The sequence below is a fragment of the Cryptomeria japonica genome, chromosome 7 (assembly GCF_030272615.1).
Source record: "Cryptomeria japonica chromosome 7, Sugi_1.0, whole genome shotgun sequence".
In the NCBI taxonomy this organism is placed as follows: domain Eukaryota; kingdom Viridiplantae; phylum Streptophyta; class Pinopsida; order Cupressales; family Cupressaceae; genus Cryptomeria; species Cryptomeria japonica.
The window spans coordinates 21,165,000-21,190,501 of record NC_081411.1 but is presented as its reverse complement, the minus strand read 5'-3'; the positions used below and the strand labels follow the sequence as shown (position 1 = coordinate 21,190,501).

The 25,502-nt window shown below is 37.6% G+C and overlaps 1 protein-coding gene across 1 annotated transcript; it reads left to right on the top strand.

The window, feature by feature from the left end:
• The first annotated feature begins 1,360 nt into the window (after positions 1–1,360).
• LOC131056492 (putative disease resistance protein At1g58400) lies at positions 1,361–22,058 on the top strand. Its single transcript, XM_057990828.2, has 2 exons — positions 1,361–4,260; positions 21,667–22,058. The coding sequence occupies exons 1-2, from the start codon at positions 1,583–1,585 to the stop codon at positions 21,701–21,703; spliced, it is 2,715 nt and encodes a 904-aa protein (XP_057846811.1). The 5' UTR covers positions 1,361–1,582; the 3' UTR covers positions 21,704–22,058.
• The last annotated feature ends 3,444 nt before the right edge of the window (positions 22,059–25,502 follow it).

Here is a 25,502-nt window from a genome sequence, read left to right as displayed (position 1 = left end):
TCCACTCCTTACCTTCTTTCCCAATTTCCCTTTCTATTATGCATTTATGCTTTGAGTTTCACACATTATGTTAATATTGTTCACATTGTCCTTCTTTAGCCTAGTTCATTTAGACACACTCAATCAATCACACACACAAAACACAAAAGAAGAGTTCTTCGGCATGGATCTAGAAAATTTGACTCTCCCTCAAGGATAGAAATGTTGTGCACACAATGTGACTATATCTTCTTCATTCGACATTGGTTATACATTCACATCTCTTGTTGGTGTATCTTATATATCCTCACTTCATTTACTCTTATATTTAGTCTATTCTATTGCATCCTTCGATAAAATATAGTTTTCTTCTCTCATATTGATCTTCTTTATGCTTTTGTATAATCTTTTTTGTTTTTATATAATATTTCCATATTCAAAATTTATTATTTTATTTTAATATTTCATTTATAGTTTTTATAATATAATTAACCTAAAAGTAACGTCTTTTAATATAATTAACTTGACTCAAAACTATATTTTAATTTTAAATTAAGAAAATCAAATTAATCAATGTCATGTAGTAATTTACTGTACAAAAATATAAAGCGAAAGGAATAAGTGCATACCCTTACATTAGGTAAAACATCTTAATCTAGACAAGTAAAGTAGATTCCGTATTGAAAACCACCTTTTATGATGAATACGCATTTTTCATATCCATGTACGTGGTAAATTAATTTATGAGAACAACTATATAAAATAATATAGAGCACGAAATACGTACATACGTGTTAAAGAATATTAAAAATTTATATTTATAATAATATTTCATTTATATATTTAAAAATAAATAACCTAAAAATAATATCTTTTATATAATTAACATGACTCAAAATTATATCCTAATTTTAAAATTAAAAAAATCAAACTAATCAATACCCTGTACCTAGTGAATCAAATGTATGAGAACAACTACATGAAATGACATAAAGCTAAAGGAAAAAGTGAATACCCTTCTTTACATTGCGTAAAGCATCTTGCTCTATCGGTAAGTAAATCAGATTCCCTCTTTAACACTACTTTTAATAAAGAAAGAATAAGCATTTTTCAAATCCAACGGGCGAGTGATAAAGTAGCATAAATAAAATAAAGTAGATTCCTTATTGAACACTACGTTTAATAAAGAATAAACATTTTTCATATCCAACGGTCGAGAGAAGTTTGAAAAAATAGACCAACAGGCTATAGATAATTATAAATTGTATTTTAATATATTTTAACTTGATTGATAACCACGTCTTGGTGTAGTGGTTGAGTTAGCTGTCGAAAAGAAAGATAGCGATGGACAATTCCACATGGTCCAAGACAAAAACTAGAATACGGGAATGGCCGTTCGGACAGATGAAAAAAAGTTGAGCATTTATTCCAAAACTAGTGCGTGAGGACTAGGAAAAGATAAAGATTGAGAAGATGTAGTGGATAAGCGTTTTTGAAACCCCATCTACAATAACCAGAAACCCCATCTGCAATTACCAGGAACCCCATTTGCAATAACCAGGAAGGAGGAAAGCAGATCTGAAGCAGCGCTTCCATCGTCATCATGGCAGCTGGAATTGTGGCCGCGCGTACAAATGCCATTTTCACCAAGCTAGACAAAATGAGGTTTGATGAGGACTCTCTGGCGATGTGTTTCAGAAAGGAATTTGAATGGCTGGAGAAGAAACTTGCCCGAATTAGTGGTCATCTGTATGGTGCTGAAGATGAAGACAGCAAGCAGAGCGACGATGTGAAAGAATGGCTGCAGGAAGTCGGAGATATTTGCCATGACACAGAGGACATAATGGATCTGTGTGCTCTTGTGCCTACGACTCAGTCGTGTCTGGGTAGCGACAGGTTCGTGCGCCGCTTTGCAATGGGGAAGAGGGTCAAGGACTTGAAACAGAGAGTGATGTCTGCGATCCAGAAAGGTAGTCAGCTGAGCGATTCATGGAGTACTAGGGGAAGGGATTATTCAAGCAAAAGAAGATCGGAAATCTGGGAAAGCAATTTGCCGTCAGTGGGCATAAAAGATAAAGTGGAAGACATTCTGAGTCTGTTAGAGGATCCTTCTGTTACAGTCCTTGCCCTTACGGGCATGGGCGGCATAGGAAAAACCTTTCTGATGCGGCATGTGTATGACAGGGCTTATGAAAGGTATGAGAAGTGTGCTTGGATTACTCTTAACCAGTTTTATTCTATGAAACGTTTGCAATGCCACCTTGGATCGCAAATAGGGTTAGCGATAGACGAGGGTATCAGTGAAGTTAGAGGCTCCGAGGTCATTCATGGCTATTTAGATGGAAAATGTTGTTTAATAGTTCTGGATGATATGTGGACCACAAATTCGGAGAACAGCGTGATAAATAACCTGATTTCAAGATTCGGCCTTCCTGGGGGCCGGCATAGCACATGCAAAATTGTAGTAACGACTAGAAGTAGGATTCTTTTTCCAACTATGAATGTGCATAAATATGAAATGGAACTCCTATCAGCTGAAGATAGTTGGAAGCTGTTCTGCATTCATGCTTTTCCCAAGTCCGAGGGAAACAGACCACCGAAGTACCTGGAGAGTGTGGCACGTTCAGTCGAAAGGGAATGTGGTAGGTTGCCACTTGCAGTAAAAATGGTTGCTTCGTCTATGGCAAACTACAGTCTAGAAGAAGAGTGGGAGTCAAAATTGAAAGAATTGCTGATTTCAAAGGAGCCCATCTTGCAGATTCTTAAGCCTAGTTATGATTCCCTGCCTCAACACCTGAAAATCTGCTTTGCCTACTTTTGTTTCTTTCCCAAGGACTATATTATTCCCTGCGAATATCTCATACATTTGTGGTTAGCAGAGGGACTTCTTACTCCAAGTTATCCCGGAGAAGATGAGATGGACGTTGGGGTGAGTTACCTGCTTCAGCTTGCAAATCTATCTTTAGTTGATGTAACAGGGCAGTCTTTAGATGCATCACTCTCTTGCTCTGTCCACGAACTAATGATGGATTTGGCCATTTATATTTCTATGGAAAATAGATGTGAATTTACTCCTCCCTCTCTCCTGAAAAGCTGCCGTAGGATATTATTGGCTCAACAAGGTATGGATACTGATGCTATTTCACAGAGCAGTCTTCGTAATCAGAAATTTCTCCGCACTCTTTCACTGTCGGAAAATTCCAAAATTCGAAATATTCCAGAGAATTTGTTTGATCGTCTCAGAGTGCTGCGGGTTCTTGACTTTGGGTATACTCAAATTTCCACATTACCTAAATCTGTTGGCAACATGCAACTTCTCAAGATTCTGAATTTATCTGGGACAAAAATTAATGAGGTGCCAGAATGTGTGAGAAGGCTTAAGTATCTTCAGTTTCTTGATCTTACATTGTGTGCAAACCTACAAAGGCTACCGGACTGGATAGGAGAACTTAAATGTCTTTCCTATCTCAGCGTAATATTATGCTCGGAAACCTTGGATTGTATGCCTAAGGGAATACTGAAGCTTCTCAATCTGAAGACACTAAGATCGGCATGGTTGAAGCTTGATTTTGAAGAGAATGAGTGGTTAAATCTAAAAGATGTGAGCAACATGATCAGCCTTCAGGAGCTAAGGATTTCTATAAATGACAAACTGTGTTTCAACAGAGTTGAAGACGGCATCCTTGCACGCCTGGTGAAAATGCGGCATTTTGGATTATGGAATAACGTTCCTCAAAAGGAACTTGATAAAGAATTGATCTTTCCACCTTTCCCAGCAACAATGAAAAGTTTTAAAGATCTTGAAACACTTCATCTATGCCGATTCTCTGTGCCGAGTTGGCTATGCCTTTCCGGAAATTTGAGAGAGCTTGTTTTGACTTACTGTAGTAGTGATTATCCAGCACTACAAACAATCCCCAATTTAGAAGTATTATCTCTAATTGGTAATCAGACATGCACAAAATTACCAAAGCATTTTGGAGAGTCAAGGGGATTTTCTAGGCTGGTTCAACTGTCAGTTCAAGGCTTCCCCCTCTTGGAGGAGTTCCCAGCATTGGAGGATAGAGCAATGCAACGCCTCAAGATACTAAAGATATGGGATTGCCCGAGAGTGAAGAAAGTTCCAGATGGCTTGGAGAAGCTGAAAACTCTAAAGACGATAGAGTGCAGTGGCAGTTATGGAGGTGTGAATGAGTTAATGGAAAGGTTACAGGAAGGTGGGGAGGACTGGAATAGTATTAAAGCTTATAATCCTCGTGTGACTATTAGCCTTCTTAACAGGTATGGTCTCTTTTGTTGCACAGTCTTATAGCCAATTTTTAAACAATTACATGTTCTTATTCGTGAGATTTCACTCTCTTACATTCTCTATTTTAGAATCATGTGAAAGTTATACATAAACAACTTCCTACAAAGTTTTAAGTGTGGAAAAGGATTTCTTCATTTTTGAGAAGATCCTGCAGTATTTGCATATGCAGCATTGTGGTTTAGAGTGAAGAACTTGTTTTTCCACCTTAAAATGACCTGATTGTTGCACTAATGGAACACCCAATTTGATCATGGCTGGATTTAATTTATATTTTTAATCAGAATATAATCAGTGTTTTTAAAATTTATACTCAACTTGTTCAAATGGCCAAAGCTAAGTGTGCGACACTCCTAACTGATGTTTTTATATAGCTTGTCAATAATTCATTCATAGAAAGAAAAGCCAAATAGCATGCTTTAGTGAAGAAAAAAAGATTTGCAATGTCTTTTTTTTGGATGAAAATATGTAGGATGTGGTATTTTTTTGAAGTATAGGGGATAAATCATATTTTCTTGTTTGACATGCTCACATCAACTAGTTTGAGAAGAATATTTCCATTTATCTAAATATAAAATGAGTCTCACATCGGGATCACCCCAACATAACATGTCCACTTTGGTTAATAAAAAACAGCTTATATTTGACTGTTATGGCAGCTGCAGTTATATCTATATTATTGTTATTCTGGTTAGTATCCATTTATTTCTAAGATCAAAAGGTGCCCATCTCATCTTTTATTCCTTTGTATGCTGCTGAAATGCCATTACTTTCCCGTGGTTCTGCCTTAGTAGAAATTATTATGAAAATCCATAATATTCAAAAATCACTTCAGGAGCCTCTTTATAATTTCATGTGAATGAATTATCTGTACAAGAACTGTATGGTCATTGCAACAAAAGAGAATCAATAATTTTGCCCCTAAAGTGTGCATCAGTAGAAAAGACCGAGTAGAGGGTAAGATATAGAGTCCATACCCCATAATATAATATGCACAATATTAGAGCAGTGTGTTTGCCCTTGTCTTAGCGACAATTGATCTGATTGTAGTTCCGTGTATTTATCGGCAGCAGTTCATATTGTTTTGTAGATGATGTTAGTCCTTTTACATGTTAGTATCTAAAGCATGATTGCCCTGAATGATCCAAAATATGAGATATAATGTGTCTAGTATCATTCTATTGGAAACCGTTTGTCATCTATCACAGAACTTAGAGTTTTGTTGGGGGATTCCTTCATGAATCTCAACAATTAAAGACCACAGTTAAGTGAGCAGTGTGTTCACCTTTGTCTTAGCGACAATTGATCTGATTGTAGTTCTGTGTATTTATCGGCAGCAGTTAATATTGTTTTGTAGATGATGTTAGTCCTTTTACATGTTAGTATCTAAAGCGTGATTGCCCTGAATGATCCAAAAGATGAGATATAATGTCCCTAGTATCATTCTATTGGAAACCGTTTGTCATCTATCACAGAACTTCGAGTTTTGTTGGGGGATTCCTTCATGAATCTCAATGATTAAAGACCACAGTTAAGTGAGCAGTGTGTTCACCCTTGTCTTAGCGACAATTGATCTGATTTTAGTTCTGTGTATTTATTGGCAGCAGTTAATATTGTTTTGTAGATGATGTTAGTCCTTTTACATGTTAGTATCAAAAGCGTGATTGCCCTGAATAACCCAAAAGATGAGATATAATGTCCCTAGTATCATTCTATTGGAAACCGTTTGTCATCTATCACAGAACTTAGAGGTTTGTTGGGGGATTCCTTCATGAATCTTAACAATTAAAGATCACAGTTAAGTATTTTTCTCATAAGGCTATGTCACACCAAGTTTCTAGGATGGGGACAGCAGGGGATGCATTTTTTGGATGGATTCTTTTGGGAGGCTATTCTAGGGGATGGCAGGGATGACAAATTAAAAATGGAGAAAATTTAGGAAATTTTAAATATTCATATGATATCACACCGATAAGGCAGTCATCAGATTCTTATTACAAAACATTATAGCTGAATTGAGATTTCACATGAGAGTTGTCAACACACAAAGTAACAAATGTCAAAATTTTACTGCTTTCATTGACAATGTACATATAGTATATAAAAATTCCAGCAAAATGCCCAAAGGATGTGGTCGTCTATGCATGTATAAAAAAATGTTGCTTGTCTATCCAGCATGGTCCAAAATGATTTTTATTTTTTTCTTTTTAAAACTAAAGTGAGGATTTTGGGGTGGTGGTCCCTAGCAGTGTTGAGGGGCAATAGCCCTTGTGGGGAGTTTGGGGCAACAATCCTTGTGGGGGTTTGGGGACAGCGTCCCTTGCAGGATCCCTACTGCAATGCAAAGTGGGGTGAACACACAAATTAACAGATGTCAAAATTTCATTGCTTTCATTTTCAAAATGCATATATCGTATAAAAATTCCAACAAAATTCCCAAAAGGTCATCTATATATGTATTAAAAAATGTCGCTTGTCCATTTAGCATGATCTACTTTTTGCTTTTCAAAACTAGACCGGGGATGGGGCAACAACCCTCGTGGGGGTTTGGGGGCAGCGTCCCTTGCAGGCTCCCTATTGCAATGCAAAGTGGGGTGAACACACGAATTAACAAATATCAAAATTTCATTGCTTTCATTGTCAAAATGTATATATCATATAAATTTTCTGACAAAATGCCCAAAAGGTCATCTATATATGTATAAAACAATGTTGCCTGTCCATTTAGTATGATTTACCTTTTGCTTTTCAAAACTAGAGGGGGGATTTGGAGGTTTCGGTTCCTAGGGGTGTTGAGGGGCCAGAACCCTTGTGGGAGTTTGGTGCAATGCCCCTCATGGGGATTTGGGGGCTCCCTATCGCAACACAAGTCAGGGTCAAGGGGTAGAGTCCCCACACCAAGCCCAAATTAAAGCTTTTAAGACCACATAGACCTTAAGGCACATGCCATTTTTTCATATTTTTATTGCTTTTTTGTTGTATTTGATATTAGTAACATATTATTATAGCACGGTTGGTATAAGCAAGGGCTGAGTGTTGTGTGGGGCCTCACAATAGAAAAGAAATAAAATAATTTTTATTAAATTTGGTTTTTAATTTTTGTTCTTTTTAAAAACTGGTTCTATGTGGGGAGTGCTTCTTGGCTATCCTCATGTAGAGCAACGATTTTGGGGCTGTTTTCTCTAAAAAGTTGCAGTCAGGGGATAGCAGGGGGATGTTTCTGACTCCTGAGGTATCCTTCAAACATCACTAGTATGGGAACATGTCCAAAATGGTAGGGGATTCCTCCAGCAAACACAGCCATGTTTAATGTTGAAGGCTTACGTACTGTGAAGTAGAGGTTATAGGTTCAAATCTAGAGGGTGTTATGCTTGTACATCTGATTTGAACACTATAAGGTCAATGGAAAAATAATTCCCTTTGCAAAATGCTTGCATGATGGGGGGTATCATACAGCAAATTGATGTCTTGTTTAGCGGTGACCCAAAATCCTATCTTCACATTTACCCAACCTTTCAAGTAGGAAAAGGAATAATGCTTTACCGGACTTATTAATGGCAAAGTGATAGTAATCTAATGTACCTATAGTAGTAAGCTAGAAGCCTCATAATATGCCTAAATGTGCAAGATAAATCTCTGTTAATATGATACTGGATTAAATAATTGCCTTGCTGGGATAGGTCACATAATAGGAACACAGATGACAATAGCTGAGCTTAGATTAATTGATATTTGATAGTCGTAGCACAGGTCTTTCCTGCAGGCAACATGAAGATGAATATATGATGCTTAGTTCAAACTCTATTAAACTATCGGTTAAACTATCAGCAACACTGTAATTTCAGGTTTTAGATTCAATAGTTGTGCATGAAACATATGATCAAGTGGTTTCAGCGGAAAATAATCTGTAGTTTATGGCTTCTTCAAGCAAAACATGTGTTTTGCTGAAGTGAATGTGAGCTAATGCTTGACAAGTAATGCTCTACTTTAGTAGGACTGCACCAATTGTTCTTGACGTTCCACAGAAAAAAGTTGAGATGATCATGAATAGTTGATATGTGATTCATAATTTTAAAGGAATAGAGATGAATAAAGTGTTCCTAAGCATTTTTAACTTTTTGACAGCAAATTATAGTTACTTTAGAGCTTTACTTATTTAGTCTACTGATTCTAACCAGCAAAACAATATTCTTTACTAGCAAAGAAATGGTTTCTTAGGTGTGCATGTTGCCAGATATTGGCCCTAAGTCCCCTCCCCATGTTTAGAACTTGACTAGTTGAAGATGAGCATTTGACTTGTCTCAATGCAGTTCAAATTCCTTTGATGGTATCTCAATACTTTTTCACTTCCTTTGGGATTTCCCTCCAATCATTACAGCCAAATATTTGTAACGTTCAGGATTGTTTTTGTCATAAATATATGACAGTCAAAAAAATGTTTTCCGTAGATGTTCAGGTCGTTGTAGCATTTCTTCTAGATTGTGAAGTAGGCCATGTTATTAATGTTTGGGTCGTTGTAGCATTTCTTCTAGATTGTGAAGTAGGCCATGTTATTAATGTTTGGGTCGTTGTAGCATTTCTTCTAGATTGTGAAGTAGGCCATATTATTAACGTAAAGTTCTCAGACAAGGAATTCAGATAAGAATACAAAGAGAGAATTTATTGGACTAAGATATGTGCTGTCAACCAGGTGTCTTGCTAACTTGTTGCTAACACTTCTGGGGATATAACTCCTTACAGACCAAAGGACAATTTGTATATGTTATTCCTAGTCCAGATAATCAGCTGCTTGAGATATTGATATAGAAAATTATTCTCAACTGAGTAAAAAGCTGCCAAAGTCTTCTCCTTTTAATGTCCAAAAGGAGGGAGGATACAAATAGGTATCTAAGTGTTTTGCATTTTCTTCTTGAGATTCCCTGGCCATCCTTTGTTAAGAGTATGTGGATGAACTCGATGTGGCTTTCCTCCTTAACAAACTTTTCAAGACACCCAACTCCCTATATGAACTATGGCCCTATGGGGAATGTTCGCTACCATAATTTAGTGAGCCATGAGTTCTAAGCTCTAAATAACTTGCTCCAAAGTCCCTCCACAAACTCAAATTTGCAACTGATAACGCCTCTTCAAAAAGAATTGCAGTTATGGATTGATTGGTTGCATAAACTGAATTACCATGAAGCTCTAGTGTGTGCCCCGAGTGAAAACACCATATCTTTCAATAGTGTGGAGAATGTCACCTCCTAGGGTTTTCCTCCCCATAGACCAAAGAGAAGCAATCTCCTCCAAAGGAAGAGCAAAGTTTAATATCCAAGCTCAACATGTTGAAAATGAGTTCACAAAATGCCTTTCATAGACTCCTCCAAAAGGTTCAAATTTGCAGGCACTTTTAATTTAATAAAAAACATCCCTTTTAAATCTCCAATGTCTCATTAAATATAAAGGGCTGATGTATTTAAAATAAATCACTACTCACTTTATAACTGCTCCCTTATAGTCTTTTATTTAATAAATCAAAATAATGATGAAGTTAAATCTTTAATTCAACTTTATTAATTTATAAATATCGTTATTTTATGAAAACCACCAGACTATATAAAATGTTGAGATAGTTGTCAAAACTGAACCCACCAACAATACAAAAAATAGTAACCCTGCCATCTGACTCAATTTGTGCTCGAACCGACATACTAAAAATAATAAGTATTGGAAACTATCCCAAAATCATTCCAGAAAAAGGCATCCTACTCATAATCCTGATGAGATCTCAAATGACTATTAAATACTCTGCCAAACTGCTATATTAATTGCCTCCAAGGTTCCCTAACCTTGACCAAATAGCTTACAGGAACTAACTGAATAGGCTAAAGGTCCACCAATTCAACTGGTTAGGAAGGGGACATTACATTTGTACTCCAGATGCATTAAAGCTTAATCTATTTCTAAATTTACATCAGATTCTAAAGGGGCTCCTGGTCTATTGGTGAAATATATACGAGCAATTCTACGGACTGTTTGTTTGAAGACTTCTAACTCATTAATATTTAAGTTATCTATTTGACTAAGAAGGACTTTGCAAGATGCAGCTCTATGAGAAGAGGTTTGAATATCAACTATCCCTACATGAGGATGATCTACATATATACGCTGAGATGCAAGATGTTTTTGTTTTCTTTTCTTAATATGCTGTTCGTAAAAGCAAAATAACTCTACTGTTTGTTCATTGTGTGCATGACAGAAACAGTCATCACTATTAAAGGAAACACCTCTAGGACAGACTTGGTCGCCTAACTCGTTAAGGGCTTGGATAACATTGTTCTCCATACCTATTCATCTCGGGAAGCTCGATATGTATAGGCTGAGGTTGAGATTGAGATTGATTATCATCTTTGTAAAGATCTTTACAAATTCTAAAGAGAGCATATGATACGATTATGATAGCTGCAAATATTAATATAACAGGCCATAATGGAATACAATCAGGATTCTTTGAATAGTCGCACATGAAAAGTAAATGCTTGCAATAGTAGATATCAATATCAAAGATAACAGATGCTGCTAATAATGTTAAGAGAGAAAGCACAATAAGACATAGCTTATCTATCATAGCTTAAGTAAATCTTTCAACTTTAACCGGGCCCACTACACTCCGCTATGTTTAAGCTCTGATGAAACATATACTGCAAAAATAAAGATCTAAGTGTAGCAATAATTTCAATATAAGAAACATTAGTCAAGCAGCACTCAGTACCATCTCGCAGCTACTCAATTCCTAACCTTGGCAGGACCAGGGTCATTTGAACTAGCATCAAGGGAAAGCCGTAGCTAAGTTAAACCCACAAGATGATCCTTCAAATCCTTTACAAAGAGTAAAGACATCTTTAGCTGAAGTAACCTAAGTTCAGATCTGTAAGAGCCAACCTATCTCTATGCTGCCAGAAAAACTGCCACATACTTTCCTAGAAACTTGCCTATACTTTCTCAGAAAATTTGCCTATGCTTGTCCAGAAAAACTGCCTATCATAATCACCATATCTACACAGCTGATTACCCCACTCGTTTTCCCACACAACGCCATCGCACGGCAACAAGGTACTCAACCCGAGTTTTCTCAGCATATCAATAATGGGCCTTCCAAGATATCCGAACCTAAGTAGTTATCGGCAAATTGATACTATCTTCCAAGATATCCGAACCTAAGTAGTTATTGGCAATTTGATACTATCTTCCAAGATATCCTAACCTAGCAGTCATCGGGATGAATGGTACTTATTTTCCAAAGGACTCTATCAACTTTACAGATCTTACTAAAAGAAAAGAACCACTCTAGGTTATTCCTACTAAAGCTAAAAAGAACGCAACAAGAGGTTCTTATAATGAACACATGAATACTGAGGAGAGACTGAATACGCTTGAATAGTCTTTATTATATTCAAATATGCCACACAAAGATATTTATATTATTCATATCTGCAAACCGTAAAGACTGAAATAAAGACTTACATTCTGATAGACAGAGGCTAAGCCTTATTGGCTTATAGCTTACTAGCCAGACATACTGAAACTATCTACTAAGCAAAACATTCTACTTACTGGACTAGACACTAGCTGATATATCGCTCCTACGATCCTTCTTCCTTTCGTCTTCGAGAGAGTAACCTTCGAATGAAAGTTCTTCCGAATACCGAATGAAGGGAGGAGAGTGCAATATATAGCACAAGGCACAAGACGCGCCAAAACACTTTCCAAGCGCACTAACCAAAAAGATTAGGCGGGAAAGACCGCACCTACAAAAGTAAGGCGGGAAAGGAATCTCAAGAGAGAATGGTGGGGACACACCATTGCCTTTAGAGCGAAGGCCTACTCGGCTCATAATGAGATTCGGACAAACAGACCGACCAGGCGGACCCACAAAGCATCTTTTTGGCGGGAACGGTAACCCGAAAACAACAAAACTAACTCTGACCCAAAAACCCACCATGCTGGCTGCGTGGGTTAACCTTCCATCTGATTGATGATGTTGTGGAGATCCACATCATCGAACATGTCGGAGTCAGAAACATCGGACATGGAGGCAGTGTCATTGACAGCTGGAGTGGCATGGGGTAGTGAGTTGTCAGGAGTGCCACGTTCTCGGTAGATGAATTCGTTGTTGGTCATGGTGACCGAACTGGAATCTGGGAAGTGAAGTTCTGCACGCAGATCAGGTCTACTGGTAGTTCCAAGGAGGACTAAGGCAGTGGCGATGTGCTGAGCTGCTCTGCGAGTTGGTGAAGTAGGAGGAAGCTCTAACTGAGGAGGAGCTTCTTGATCTGGAAGATCAGCTTGGCGATCATGATTATCCATTGCTTGATCAGCAATGAATTGCAGATGAGCACAGGCTCTACAGTTTCGGCGTAGTTCAGGAATGACCGCGGTACAAGTATGATGATGATCAGGATGAAGATCATCAGGTAGAACTGAGTTGTCTGGTGAGACTGAATCAGGAAGTTCTGACTGAGGAGGAGCTTCTTGATTCAATCGTAAGGCGTCGCTGCGGGCGAACCTTTCTAATTCTTGTTCAATGTGAGCTCTGGTGAGCTGATCGCTGAGCATCTGATCAAGGTCAGGAGAAGGAAAGGAAGAAATTCGTTTATTCTTTAAGCATTCAGGACAGGCTGCTTTATCAATGCCAAAGAGTGAACAGGCATGATTAGGAGAAGTAGGAGGGGTGGCTGTAGCCACAGCATGAGCTCTTTTATACCAGGTTTCACTGTGGCAAGCAATGCAATTGGAAGGAAAAAACTTGTTGCCATTGCAAGGTGTTCTGGAGGAGGAGCTTGAGAGGGAGCTCTCAGGTCATCTGGAGTGTCATTCCTTGGCGTATCTGTGTCTGTAATCCATGGTCCAAAGGCTGGATTTTTGACGAAATAAGAACCCAATTTGGTGAGAGGTCTGGGTTCGCCATTAATGATACTAAGATACATCTCATCACAGTGAAAAGTCGGACGAATAGGAGTTACAATAGTAACTCTGTCCGAGGAGGACAACAATGTCATTCTGTCTGCATCAGCGTCCATAATTCCTTGGAGTTTTACCAACACATGGGCGTGTTGAACCGAAGGAGTGAAGAACTGAGGATCAATGCCGTCAAGTGAACCGGCCTGAGGCAGATAATGTCTTCTTGGGCGAGCATGGTTCAAGAAAAACCTGATATAGTGAAAAGCCATATGAAGGCCTTGTCTTCCGTTAAGTAGGTCGAACCATTCAGGAGGAGCTGTAACGCAATTCATCCGGATGAAAGGAGGATTGTTGCAGCAGTTGTAGACGAGCTGGTAAGCTCTTTGGATAGCAGGGGGAAAACCATCCAGGTCTTGGATACAGGTAACATACAGGTTCTGGAGGAACCCGTTCTCAAAGAGCCAGAGCTTGTATTCTTGCTTACAGTGGGTAAGCACATCAAGGACCAAGTGTCCGGGAAACAAACCTGCAAAGCAAATTATTTTAGTCTTAATATCAAGTGGATGAAATCCCTTGACTAGATTGGAATGGAATGCCAACCAGTCATTTTGTTCCATACAGAAAAGTGGAACCTTAGATGAGTAATCATCATTGGGCAGGTATAGCTCCTGCTGATCAATTTGCTTTGGATCAGTGATGATCCCGTCATCGAGAAGCTTCTGGATTCTTTTAGAGGTTTTGGAATCCTCTTGGAAGTACTGGCTCAGTACTTTCATGGCAAGAATGAACTTGTCATTATCTCCTGTATCATAACTACGTTGAAGGTTATTCAAGAGTTGGAGACGCTCTTGACCCATTGTTTTCCTGTGAGTCTTGAAAACAGGATAGTGAAAATAAGGGAATGAAACTCCCTTTATCAAAATCTGTTTCTTCATGCTTTTTCCCAAAGCATCAGGGATAAATGGATTTGATGGCTCTTTACCTGTAGCCGTTTGCTCAGGAGTAGTTACTGCTTGAACCGGGCAGTAATCCGTTTTGCGGATCTGTGAAGATCCTGATTCTGGGCACAGAAGGGATTTCCCTTTATTTGCCAACTTAGAATCATCTTTTTCAGATAAGGATGAAACCTTTAGCATTTTTCCGGCCATATCTCTTGTAAGAGCGTCAGGGATGATATTCTTCTTACCAGGGATGAGGTCGACTTCGTAATCGAACTGTCCAATATAAAGTTGCCAACGTATTAGTCTCTGCTGATTGTTAGTATTCAACAAAGAAGACTTTCCAAAAGTTTTGAAATAAGAACTATCAGTCCTGACAATAATCTTATGAGTGTAAAGATACATTGTTAATCTACGAAAAGATTTATAGACTGCAGCAGTTTCTTTTTGATAAGTGGGATAATTTAATTCAGCATCTTTGAAGGAACCAGAAAGATACTTAACCACTTTCTCATCGCTCTTAGTTGGCCATCTGCAAAAAACACAGCAACCCCAAAATTCATTAGAAGCGTCAGTAGCAATAATAACTTCCATTCCTGGTTCAGGTAATTTATGTGGGGGAAGTTTTAAGAGGACTTGCTTAAGCTTCTTGATATATTGAGTATCTGAGGGATACCATTTCCAGTTTCCTTTTGCTTTTCTGTAAAGGGGAGCAAGGAGTTCAGAGCATTTAGGAATGAATTCTCTGCAATAATTTATTTCTCCTATGAAGCTGGCAAGCTGTTGCTTACTGGTAATCTGATCAGGAAAGTCCTCAGAGGCTTTGATTCCTATATGTGGTTGCATTTGGATATTACCTTTTTCAAAGGTATGGCCAAGGAAATCTATCTTGTCTTTATTAAAAAAGACCTTCTTGCTGCCAAGGATAAGACCATGTCTAATGATCTTTTCTGCAACTAGAAACAAATGTTGCAGATGACTCTTCTCATCGTTAGAGAAGACTAGGATGTCGTCGATGTAGACACAGCAAAAGTCATAGAGATCTGAAAAGATCTCATCCATTCTTCTCTGGAAGATGTTAGGTGCTTGCTTTATACCAAAAGGCATAACAAGCCATTCATACTGTCCCCAAGGAGTACTGAAAGCAGTTAAGGGAACTGATTCTGGTGTCATCATGATTTGCCAGAAACCAGACTTGCAATCAAACTTACTAAAGATGGTTGCTGTTCTAAGCTTAGGGATAAGCTTTTGGACATGCAGAATGAAGTAACCATCTGAGATTGTGTTTTCGTTAAGCTTTTTATGGTTTATAACTATTCGAGGTTTTCCTCTAAGCTTTTCTGCATGATTGTTGACAATGAAAGCTGGAGATGAGTGAGGCGAGTCAGATCTTCTGACGAGGCCCAAGCTTTCTTGTTCTTCAAGTTGTTCTTGGAAAATCTTAGCATGTTAATGGGGATAATCCAGAGGTCTGACTCTGATGATGGTATGTTCACTTAAGAGTTTTAAGTGGCATCTAGCTTTATCATTTTCCCATAGTGCTAAGGGATTTTCTCCAATGTTGTCTTTAAGTTTTGCCTTAATGTCTTCAAGTGTAATATTACGAGGGAGGTTTAGCTGGAGGCAAACTTTGTGTATCATTTCAGAACATTGCTTAAAGGTTCTTTCTTGCTGAGTGTAAGCAAGGCGATAGAGTTTAACTCTGGGTGTAAGAAGCGTAATGTTCTTTGGAATTGATGCTTTTTCAGAAGGTTGAAAGCTAACCTTTTTGAATTTAGATGCTTCCCAAAATCCACCAGGCTTGCTGCGTGAGGATGGAACATCTGAAGGAGAATCATGAGTCTGAGGAGACTCTGGTAGTTCAAGTTCGTGTAGGAACGGAATGAAGGCAACAGAGAGGGCAGTTGTGCGACGTTGCAGATAAACTTCCTGCTTATGGCGAGTGAGCATGATGGTTTTATCAGATTGCGTGAAAGGCTGATAGGCTAGAAGGAAATTCTGGCCAAGGAGGATATCTGAATCGTGCTCGAGGGTTTGCCATATAGCTGGTATGATGAAAAGTTCTCCAGCAATGATGCAGGGAACATTGAGAGCAACAGTGTCGTATTGAACTGTCATGTTGTTAATTGTGTTGCCGGTTAGGACTTGATCTGCAGGGACCTTATGCCAAAGGTCTTTGGGTAAGGCGTGCTTAAGAGCAATGCTCATTCCTGCGCCTGAGTCAACATAAGCGTGCAAAGTATAAGGTTTGTATCCTGGGAAGGAGAAACCTATTGCAATGTAGGAAGCGTTGTATCCTGAGATGCATCGTCGAGCTTTTAATGCTTGAGCATTAGTAGAACAGACTTCCTTGAGAAGTGCTGTTTGTAGCTTGTCAAAAGGGACCTTAACTTTGCAAGAGATCTTGCAATTGTTGAGATTGGTTTTACCTTTCTCTGTTAAGTCACAAGCTAGGGTGTCTTGAAGATCAGTTTCCATTTCTTGATCAGGGAAGGCTTCCGTAATGCTTTTGTCGAATTCAGACCATTGTGACGACGGTTGTCCTATGTTGAGTATGGGAACTACCTGTTCTTGTTCTTTGATGTGTCTTTGCTTGATATACTCTTCAATTTCTTCGTAGATGGTTGAAACACCGTTGTTAGATCTAGTATATTTCCTAAGGGCAGCAATCAGACACTCAGGATGGTATGTAAGGTTGTACCTTTGGGAGAGGAGGCACATGGCTTTCTCCTTTATACCACATTCTTCACAAATGAAACTTACTTCAGAGATGATGAATTCAACTTCGTCATTGTAAACCTTGTTATGACATTCCCAAGAAGTAAAATGAACTGGCTTGATTACACAAGTTCTTTCTTCATCAGAACTAGACTCTTCAGAAGTAATTTCAGACTGTTCGTTTTCTTCAGAGGGGAAATGTAGTTGACTAGAGGAGTCATCTTCTGATTCAGGTTCAGAAGGAATAGAGTAGACTTCGGAATCTGTATCTTCCTCAAGTATTTGAAGTTTATTGCCTATTGCATACTGAAGCTCGCTTTTGATTATGGCAATTTGCTTAGCTGGGATCTTTCTTTTGTTAGGACAGTTTGAGGAGTAATGACCTCTTTTCTTACACAGAAAACAAGTAACTGTCTTAAGATCTCTGGCTGGCTTTCTTCTCTTAGTTTTGCCATAGTATCTTTTTCTTTCTAGGTTTCCCTTTTGGTAAGTAGAAGATTTGTTAAATCTCCTTCTTTTAGAAAACCTTTTGTGGGTCCGTATATCAGCTAGTGTCTAGTCTAGTAAGTAGAATGTTTTGCTTAGTAGATAGTTTCAGTATGTCTGGCTAGTAAGCTATAAGACAATAAGGCTTAGCCTCTGTCTATCAGAATGTAAGTCTTTATTTCAGTCTTTACCTGGCCTGCTTCGCAGATGCTTTGTTTATGTAATGGTTTGCAGATATGAATAATATAAATATCTTTGTGTGGCATATTTGAATATAATAAAGACTATTCAAGCGTATTCAGTCTCTCCTCAGTATTCATGTGTTCATTATAAGAACCTCTTGTTGCGTTCTTTTTAGCTTTAGTAGGAATAACCTAGAGTGGTTCTTTTCTTTTAGTAAGATCTGTAAAGTTGATAGAGTCCTTTGGAAAATAAGTACCATTCATCCCGATGACTGCTAGGTTAGGATATCTTGGAAGATAGTATCAAATTGCCGATAACTACTTAGGTTCGGATATCTTGGAAGATAGTATCAAATTGCCGATAACTACTTAGGTTCGGATATCTTGGAAGATAGTATCAATTTGCCGATAACTACTTAGGTTCGGATATCTTGGAAGATAGTGTCAATTTGCCGATGTTTGCTAGGTTCGGATATCTTGGAAGATAGTGTCAAATTGCCGATATGTTAGCCCATTATTGATATGCTGAGAAAACTCGGGTTGAGTACCTTGTTGCCGTGCGATGGCGTTGTGTGGGAAAACGAGTGGGGTAATCAGCTGTGTAGATATGGTGATTATGATAGGCAGTTTTTCTGGACAAGCATAGGCAAATTTTCTGAGAAAGTATAGGCAAGTTTCTAGGAAAGTATGTGGCAGTTTTTCTGGCAGCATAGAGATAGGTTGGCTCTTACAGATCTGAACTTAGGTAACTACTTCAGCTAAAGATGTCTTTACTCTTTGTAAAGGATTTGAAGGATCATCTTGTGGGTTTAACTTAGCTACGGCTTTCCCTTGATGCTAGTTCAAATGACCCTAGTCCTGCCAAGGTTAGGAATTGAGTAGCTGCGAGATGGTACTGAGTGCTGCTTGACTAATGTTTCTTATATTGAAATTATTGCTACACTTAGATCTTTATTTTTGCAGTATATGTTTCATCAGAGCTTAAACATAGCGGAGTGTAGTGGGCCCGGTTAAAGTTGAAAGATTTACTTAAGCTATGATAGATAAGCTATGTCTTATTGTGCTTTCTCTCTTAACATTACGCTTCTCTAGTCACATATCCTGAAGACATAAGAGAAACTTTACAAGAACTTCTTAAATGTCATCTCTCTGACTACGAGACTGATGTTTCCGAAGAAGAATTTAAATCTACAGAAGACTTTGAAGACTACAGAGATTCGACACTTCAAGTCCAACAACAGCTTAGTGCCCTTCAACACAAAGTTGATTTTACCTCGCCTATTTGGTCTGATGAGGAAGAAGAAGAATTCTTCTCTCAATCTGCTCATGATTGCAGACTGGGTGCCTTTAGAAGAAATTCTCTTGAGATGAACATCAAACCAACTGTTTATGACAGTGGCGAAGAATCTGGCACAGCAGGAGTTTATGAAGAAGCTGAAATGAGAGAACCAACTCCTCCTCCTCCTCCTAAGGAAGAAAAACCAACGCCAGTTAACATCACCAACATCTATAACACCTACGCTAGTGAGACCAAAGAAGCAAGACTAAAAGCTACGGGATCCTACCCTACAGGAAAGACAGGTGAACCAAACACTGAAAGGTTTAAACACAAAGATAAACCTTTAGAGCATATCTCTAATCGTGGAGTTTGGTTAGATGTCGACAACAGTACCAATAGAAGAGAAGCTATATCAAATTGGGTCAAAGCCTGTGACTTCATGGTTGCAGCCACAATGGGAGATCAAAACAATGAAGGAGTTCATAACTTCTTTATTGCCACCCTCAGGGGTAAAGCTGAAATGTTTTGGAACAATTTCACCAAGATGAATGAATATGCACCATTCATGGATTCCATTAAGAATTCAAGATCTTGTGCTGACTTTGCGGTTCCAATTTATATGAACTTTGTAGGTAACCTGACTAACCTAAGCAAAGAAGTTATAGAAAGAGCAAAGAAACTTATTCAAAATATATCTCTACATGATATTGGAGAACTTGATGGATTCTTCTCAGAATTCGAACTCTATTTCCTCCAAATCAATGATATCACTAATAGAGATTATCTTGAACTCTTTATTCAAAAGATACCCTATCCATGGGGTGATGCTCTCATGAAAGAATACAAGAAAGGTTTGACCTACAATACCCTTGGAGAACTTAAGCAAAAACTTGACACTATACTTGCTGAAGCATGTGATTCGCTCTCGATGCAAAGAAGCATCAAGAAGGTCAAGAAATCCAATGTTAGCAGATCTTTCTGCAACAAAATCTCTGGAGTTGCTACCCACTGGGGAGAACGAAAGCAACCGTCTAAGACCACAGTCAAGTATAAAAAGAAATCCAAGGCTAGTCACAAAAAGTGTGACTCTTGCAGTACCAAGAAGCACCATAAGGTCCGAAGATACTCTCAAGAGTTTAAACCTCACAAAAGGTTTTCTAAAAGAAGGAGATTTAACAAATCTTCTACTTACCAAAAGGGAAACCTAGAAAGAAAAAGAAACTATGGCAAAACTAAGAGAAGAAAGCCAGCCAGAGATCTTAAAAGTATCGTGATGGATGAATAAGATGCTTGGTTATTGGCACCATATGTCTTCCATGGTCTTCTATTTATTCTCTTTGCTTCTTCAATTTCCATTATCTCTGCAAAATTGCAACCATGTTGAAACACTTAATAGTTTTCCACTTCCTAATGGAATAGATCTCTGAGAGAATCAGCAACCCGAAAACCTGCCCAAAGTTTGCCCAAGATCGATGCCAAAATTTGCAGAAAACAAGCAGCACAGAGCTTGTGAGTAAAATTTGTGAAAGCTCACTGGCTTTCGTCATCTGAAAAATTGCTTGAGTACTCTGCTATTGCTATCTATGCTCTCGTTCTTTTCAAGTGAGAGCAATAATCCACACAATTTTTCTGTTATATTATGGTTTTACTTCACATCTCCCAGCACATGGATGCTCTGTTTAAGGAGCAGGCCTGAAAACTACTTACAGACCGAAGCACTTTCCATTGCCATCACATCTTCATCATCTTTTATGTGTTCTTTCTTGAAGGAAAGTATTAGGATCCCTTGCAATTGGAAACTTAGACAGTCAAGGATAACAAAACTCAGCTAATTTATAATTAAGGGGGTGAGAAATCCAGATTGTGGTGGTTCTGCTTGTCAGATATTATCTGATGAGCAGTTGGCATTAGCAAAATTGCTTTCAGATTGTCAGTCTCATTTTTTAATTTTAATTGAGTATGAATTTAGGTCCACATACATTTGTGTAGCCACATACATTGCTCATAAATATCCATGCCTTCTCAGATTACTGCATGTGCTTAATTAATTTTGTAAGATGATTTTTGAATTTTGTAAAGGATCTAATGTCCACAAATTTTTATAGACAGTTGGCAAACACAAGTTCATGGTATTGCTTTCAAACAAGTATTTTTCATTGTAAAAAAATGCTTGCTCGTGAAATATGGTTTGATAAAGATTGACTCAAAACGATGCATTTGAATCCTGACAAAAACATTGTATAATTTGATACACTACAAAAATGCCACCTACAGTAACATGTCAATATTGTTTGTGGTATTTATTTTAGCATTATTACATCATTCACATCTTGCCCATGCATATCTGGTGAATGTGTTTTATCTGACTTAATTTGGGACAGTTTTCTTATTTTGTTGTTGTGTTAAGTTCTTGAATATACAGTTTTAGCAAGTTGGTATATGTGGATGAGCATGGCATATGCAAATAAATTCCTTTAGTCGAGTAAAGCAGGAGGCTATTTGTAGGGAACTATTATTACAGCCATGACTCATCTTAATCTTTCTTTGCATATGAAATGACATACAAGACACAAATTGTGTAAAATCTAACAGGGATCCAACAAGAAGCTTTTGTTCTTGTGCATTACATTTCCTCCTTTTTGATCATGTGAATTGTTGGAGGCTTGCAAGGGTGTCAAAAGACAACGAATCATGGCCACCTTGAAAACAGTACTAGTTGCATTACCTAATATAGTGCAAATCGTAATCCATGTGTTATTGATGAACCTTAAAATCTTTTAGATTCTGGTGATACTGTTTGATGGAATGACAAGCCTTACAAACTCTGGCTGTTTACAGGTTAAAAAATGGATCAACTGTAGCGATGCTGCTATAAATTTGGAATGGGATGATGGTTTTGAAAGGTACCTTCCTTTATTTGGCTGTGAGATAGACAACTGTGGCTGTTAGTTTAATGGTTGAGAAACAATTGACAGCTTTGTAATTATCATGGGCTAGTAATTGTGAGTTTTAGCGACAGAATTTGTCAAACTATTTACTTTATATGTATTTGTGTGAAAGCTATTTTGCATAGTGATAACCCCCCTTAAATTTCTGTAACTACTTTGGAGAAAAACATCTCAGTGCTTGATGTGTTCACATCAAGTGAACATGTATGTGGTACCAATTTGTGGATTTACTTTTTAATGAATGTCAAGAACAAGTAATACTGCTTGATGGTTAAGATAAAAGTATGGGAAGTGGGTTTGTTAATCTTTGAAACTGTGAAACCTTATCATAAGAGGGACCACACATTAATAATAGAACGACTTAATTTACGGGAAACAGTATTTTTATTGTTAATGGGTGGCGTATAATTATTAAAGATTTTCTTTTACAATTTCTAAGTCCCATGTACTCGGCCACTGCATCCCTGCCGAATAATATTCAGCACTTAGAAGCTAGAACTATCATTATTCTACTAGGTTCGTTCAAAGGTCTTATATTCCTTGGCTTGGCTAAGATGTGTTTTGAAGACATACTTCCCCAGAGACTATATTATGGGCAATCTCCTCAACAACTCATGAGTTTTCTCAGTCGAAACTTTAGACCATAAACCACAACAAAGTGTAATTTAGATATAATTTCCCACAAGATATAGTTTTGTAATCCGTTTGCAGATATCTTGCCCGGGGACTGAGCATGGTTTATTTTGTTTGGCCAGGTCAACTTTTTCCTTTGCACAACATATGCCTGTCAAGCTTCTTGTGGATGCAATTTTTAAAATGTCTTAAGATTTTCCTTTGCGTTCTGAGATACTAGGCCCTATATCTGATTACATTGTGTCATAGATTCAGACTGTTGATGCTGAAATAGCATCTTTTTAAAAGCTGTAGGATTGTATTCATGCAATTGTAATTAGCATGACAAGTTAATGATAAGAGATTTCCACAATACATACTGTAGATAATATTGCCTCTGGTTTAAATTGTGTAGAAATTTTTTGAATCAACGTTTAGGATCACTACTGATGATGGATCATGGAGTGATCTGAAACATTGATTCAAAAATTTGCACACATTTTAAATCAGAAGCAACATTACCTATAGTGTGATGGGTATTCACTTATTGAGACAGTTCTATGGATATTTGGGTTTACATGGGTTCTTCATGGCTTCTGTTATCAAAAATGGCTGGAGGGGTTGGCATCACATAATTTAGGGATGGTGATAAAATAGATTGAAATTTTCTAATTTCATTTTATGAATGTGACATCCATAGTAAATTGTATAGCATTGTTTAAGTGTCTAATGTGAGTCAATTATCTGCTGGATTAATTCTCTTATCCTTGATGTTTTGCATTACGTGATTTGTAAATGAGTTAAAGTGGCCTTGTGGTGGCTACAACCTAAGGGTTATTTGTGTGGAAACTATGTGGGCAAAAAAATGAAGTCTGATGGTATCGGTCTTTACCTGCTCCTGTTGTAGAATGTTGTGTAGTAGTCTTATTCTTGGACCTAGATTCACGACGTTTCTGACTCTACTCTTGGAGAAAGCAGTATGTACTGATGCATTGCATTCTGCTTTGACTGATATGCTTATAGATAAAAGTTGCCAGAATGATTATTTAACCACTCTTGCAAGAAAATATGCTATTTTCATTGTTTATGATCTGGATGTATGTGATATCCAGTATGATCTTGACCTTTGGATAAATATATTGCGTTGGATTACTGTTGTTGATGTCAAAGGAAAAATTGGAGGATATCTTATTGCTGCTTATGGAGGATCAATTCAGTCGTTTTATGCAAAGCAGATTTAAATAGAAATGGGAAATGTTTATTGTTTTTAATGTCAAATGAAACCCATTGAAGGTTTTATTTTTTTAATATTAAGCCAAAGCAAAAAGATTTACATATAAAGAGGCAACCAGCAAGTTGCCCAGAATAAAAATGAATAAAATACTGATTACAAATCTAGTTCTAGAAAATGTAACTCACCAGCACTCGTGAAAAGAATACGGAAATCTTGATGGATATTATGAGCAAATGGTCACCATTTATTTAGACATGTATTGGCTGTGAACATGAAAATTGAAATTCTGAAGCTTTTGAGCCACGGAAGGCAACAAATGAAGAAACAATCAAAAAGCTATGTTGATGTCATGAAAAGTCCCATCAAAAGTGGAAGCCACAAGAAGAAAGAGAATCAAGCTCTAGAAAAAAAGGCACTCCTTCAAAAGCTAACAAAGGACAAATTAAAAAAGTAATGATCAGGTTCAACCCTCTTTCTTTGGTTATTGTTTTTCATGTAATTAATCTGCTAAAAAAGAATATAAGTCCTTATTGAAAAATAAATTGAATGAATGATTACATTGAACGATATATACACGTATATATAGAGGTTACAAGACGATGTTCTATAATTAGAACATAACGTTAAAGTAAAAGATTAAAGAGCTAAAAGCTAAATAAAGCTTAAAAGCTAATTAACTAAAAAAAAAAAGTTAAATGCTAAATAAAGTTTAAAAGCTAATTAATTAAAAAGAAAAAGCTAAATGCTAAATAAAGCTTAAAAGTTAATTAACTAAAAATCTAAATGACCATTAAACAAGGAACTAAATATAGGTGACTAAAATATAATTAAATATTCTAATACCCTCCCTTAATGGTTATGCTATCTATCACACCAAGCTGCCTTCTAAATTTGAGAAATTTTGTTGGGTTCAAGGACTTGGTGAGGATATCTACAGTTTGATCTTTTGTAGGAATGTATTGCAGTATCATTGATCCATTTTCAACATGTTGGCGGATGAAATGGCAATGAAGCTCCACATGCTTTGTCCGCTCATGGAAGACTGGATTTTTGGCTAATTTTAGAACCCCTTGATTATCACAAAACAAGGGAGTAGGTCTTGGTTGAGACATTTGCATGTCTGCAAGCATCATACGTAGCCAAATTGCCTCACATGTTGCCTTAACAGTTCCCCGATATTCTGCTTCGGTCGAGGAAAGAGCTATTGCTTGTTGCTTCTTGCTGGTCCATGGGACTGCACCTGTACGCAAGCTGAAAACATACCCAGAAGTTGACTTCCTGTCATCAATACAACCTGCCCAATCTGAGTTTGTAAAACCAACCAGCCTAGGATCTTTGCTTTTGCTATAGAGAATGTCAAAATTAGGAGTGCCCTTTACATATCTAAGCACACGCTTCATTACAATCCAATGTTCAACTTTTGGGGTTGACATGAAGCGAGAAATATAGTTCACAGCATAACTGATGTCAGGTCTAGTGGCGGTGAGATAGACGAGGTTGTCCACTAGTTGCCTAAATGAAGATTCATCCACTACAGGTGAATCTGGTTTGGTTGATAATTTGAGCCTTATCTCCATAGGTGTAGATGCAAGTTTACAATCTTGCATTCGAAATTTATCTAGTAGGCTCTTGGCATACTTTGACTGAGAAATGAATATGTGGCTATCAGTCTGCCAAACCTCTAAATCGAGACAATAATGGATAAGTCCCAAATCTATCATATCAAAACGCTGACACAAATTCTGTTTGACCTGCATGATCAGATCTGCTGCATTGCCAGTAATGATGAGATCATCAACATAGACTACTAGAAATAGAATATTATCACTAGTATGTTTGACATACAAATTGGGATCTGAAGGACTCCTCTAAAAGCCTTG

Excerpts from the sequence above, each read along its gene's own strand:
- LOC131056492 (XM_057990828.2), top strand. The coding sequence starts at position 1,583 with ATGGCAGCTGGAATTGTGGCCGCGCGTACAAATGCCATTTTCACCAAG. Across the intron at positions 4,261-21,666 it reads ACTATTAGCCTTCTTAACAG|GTTAAAAAATGGATCAACTG; the intron begins GTATGGTCTCTT and ends GGCTGTTTACAG.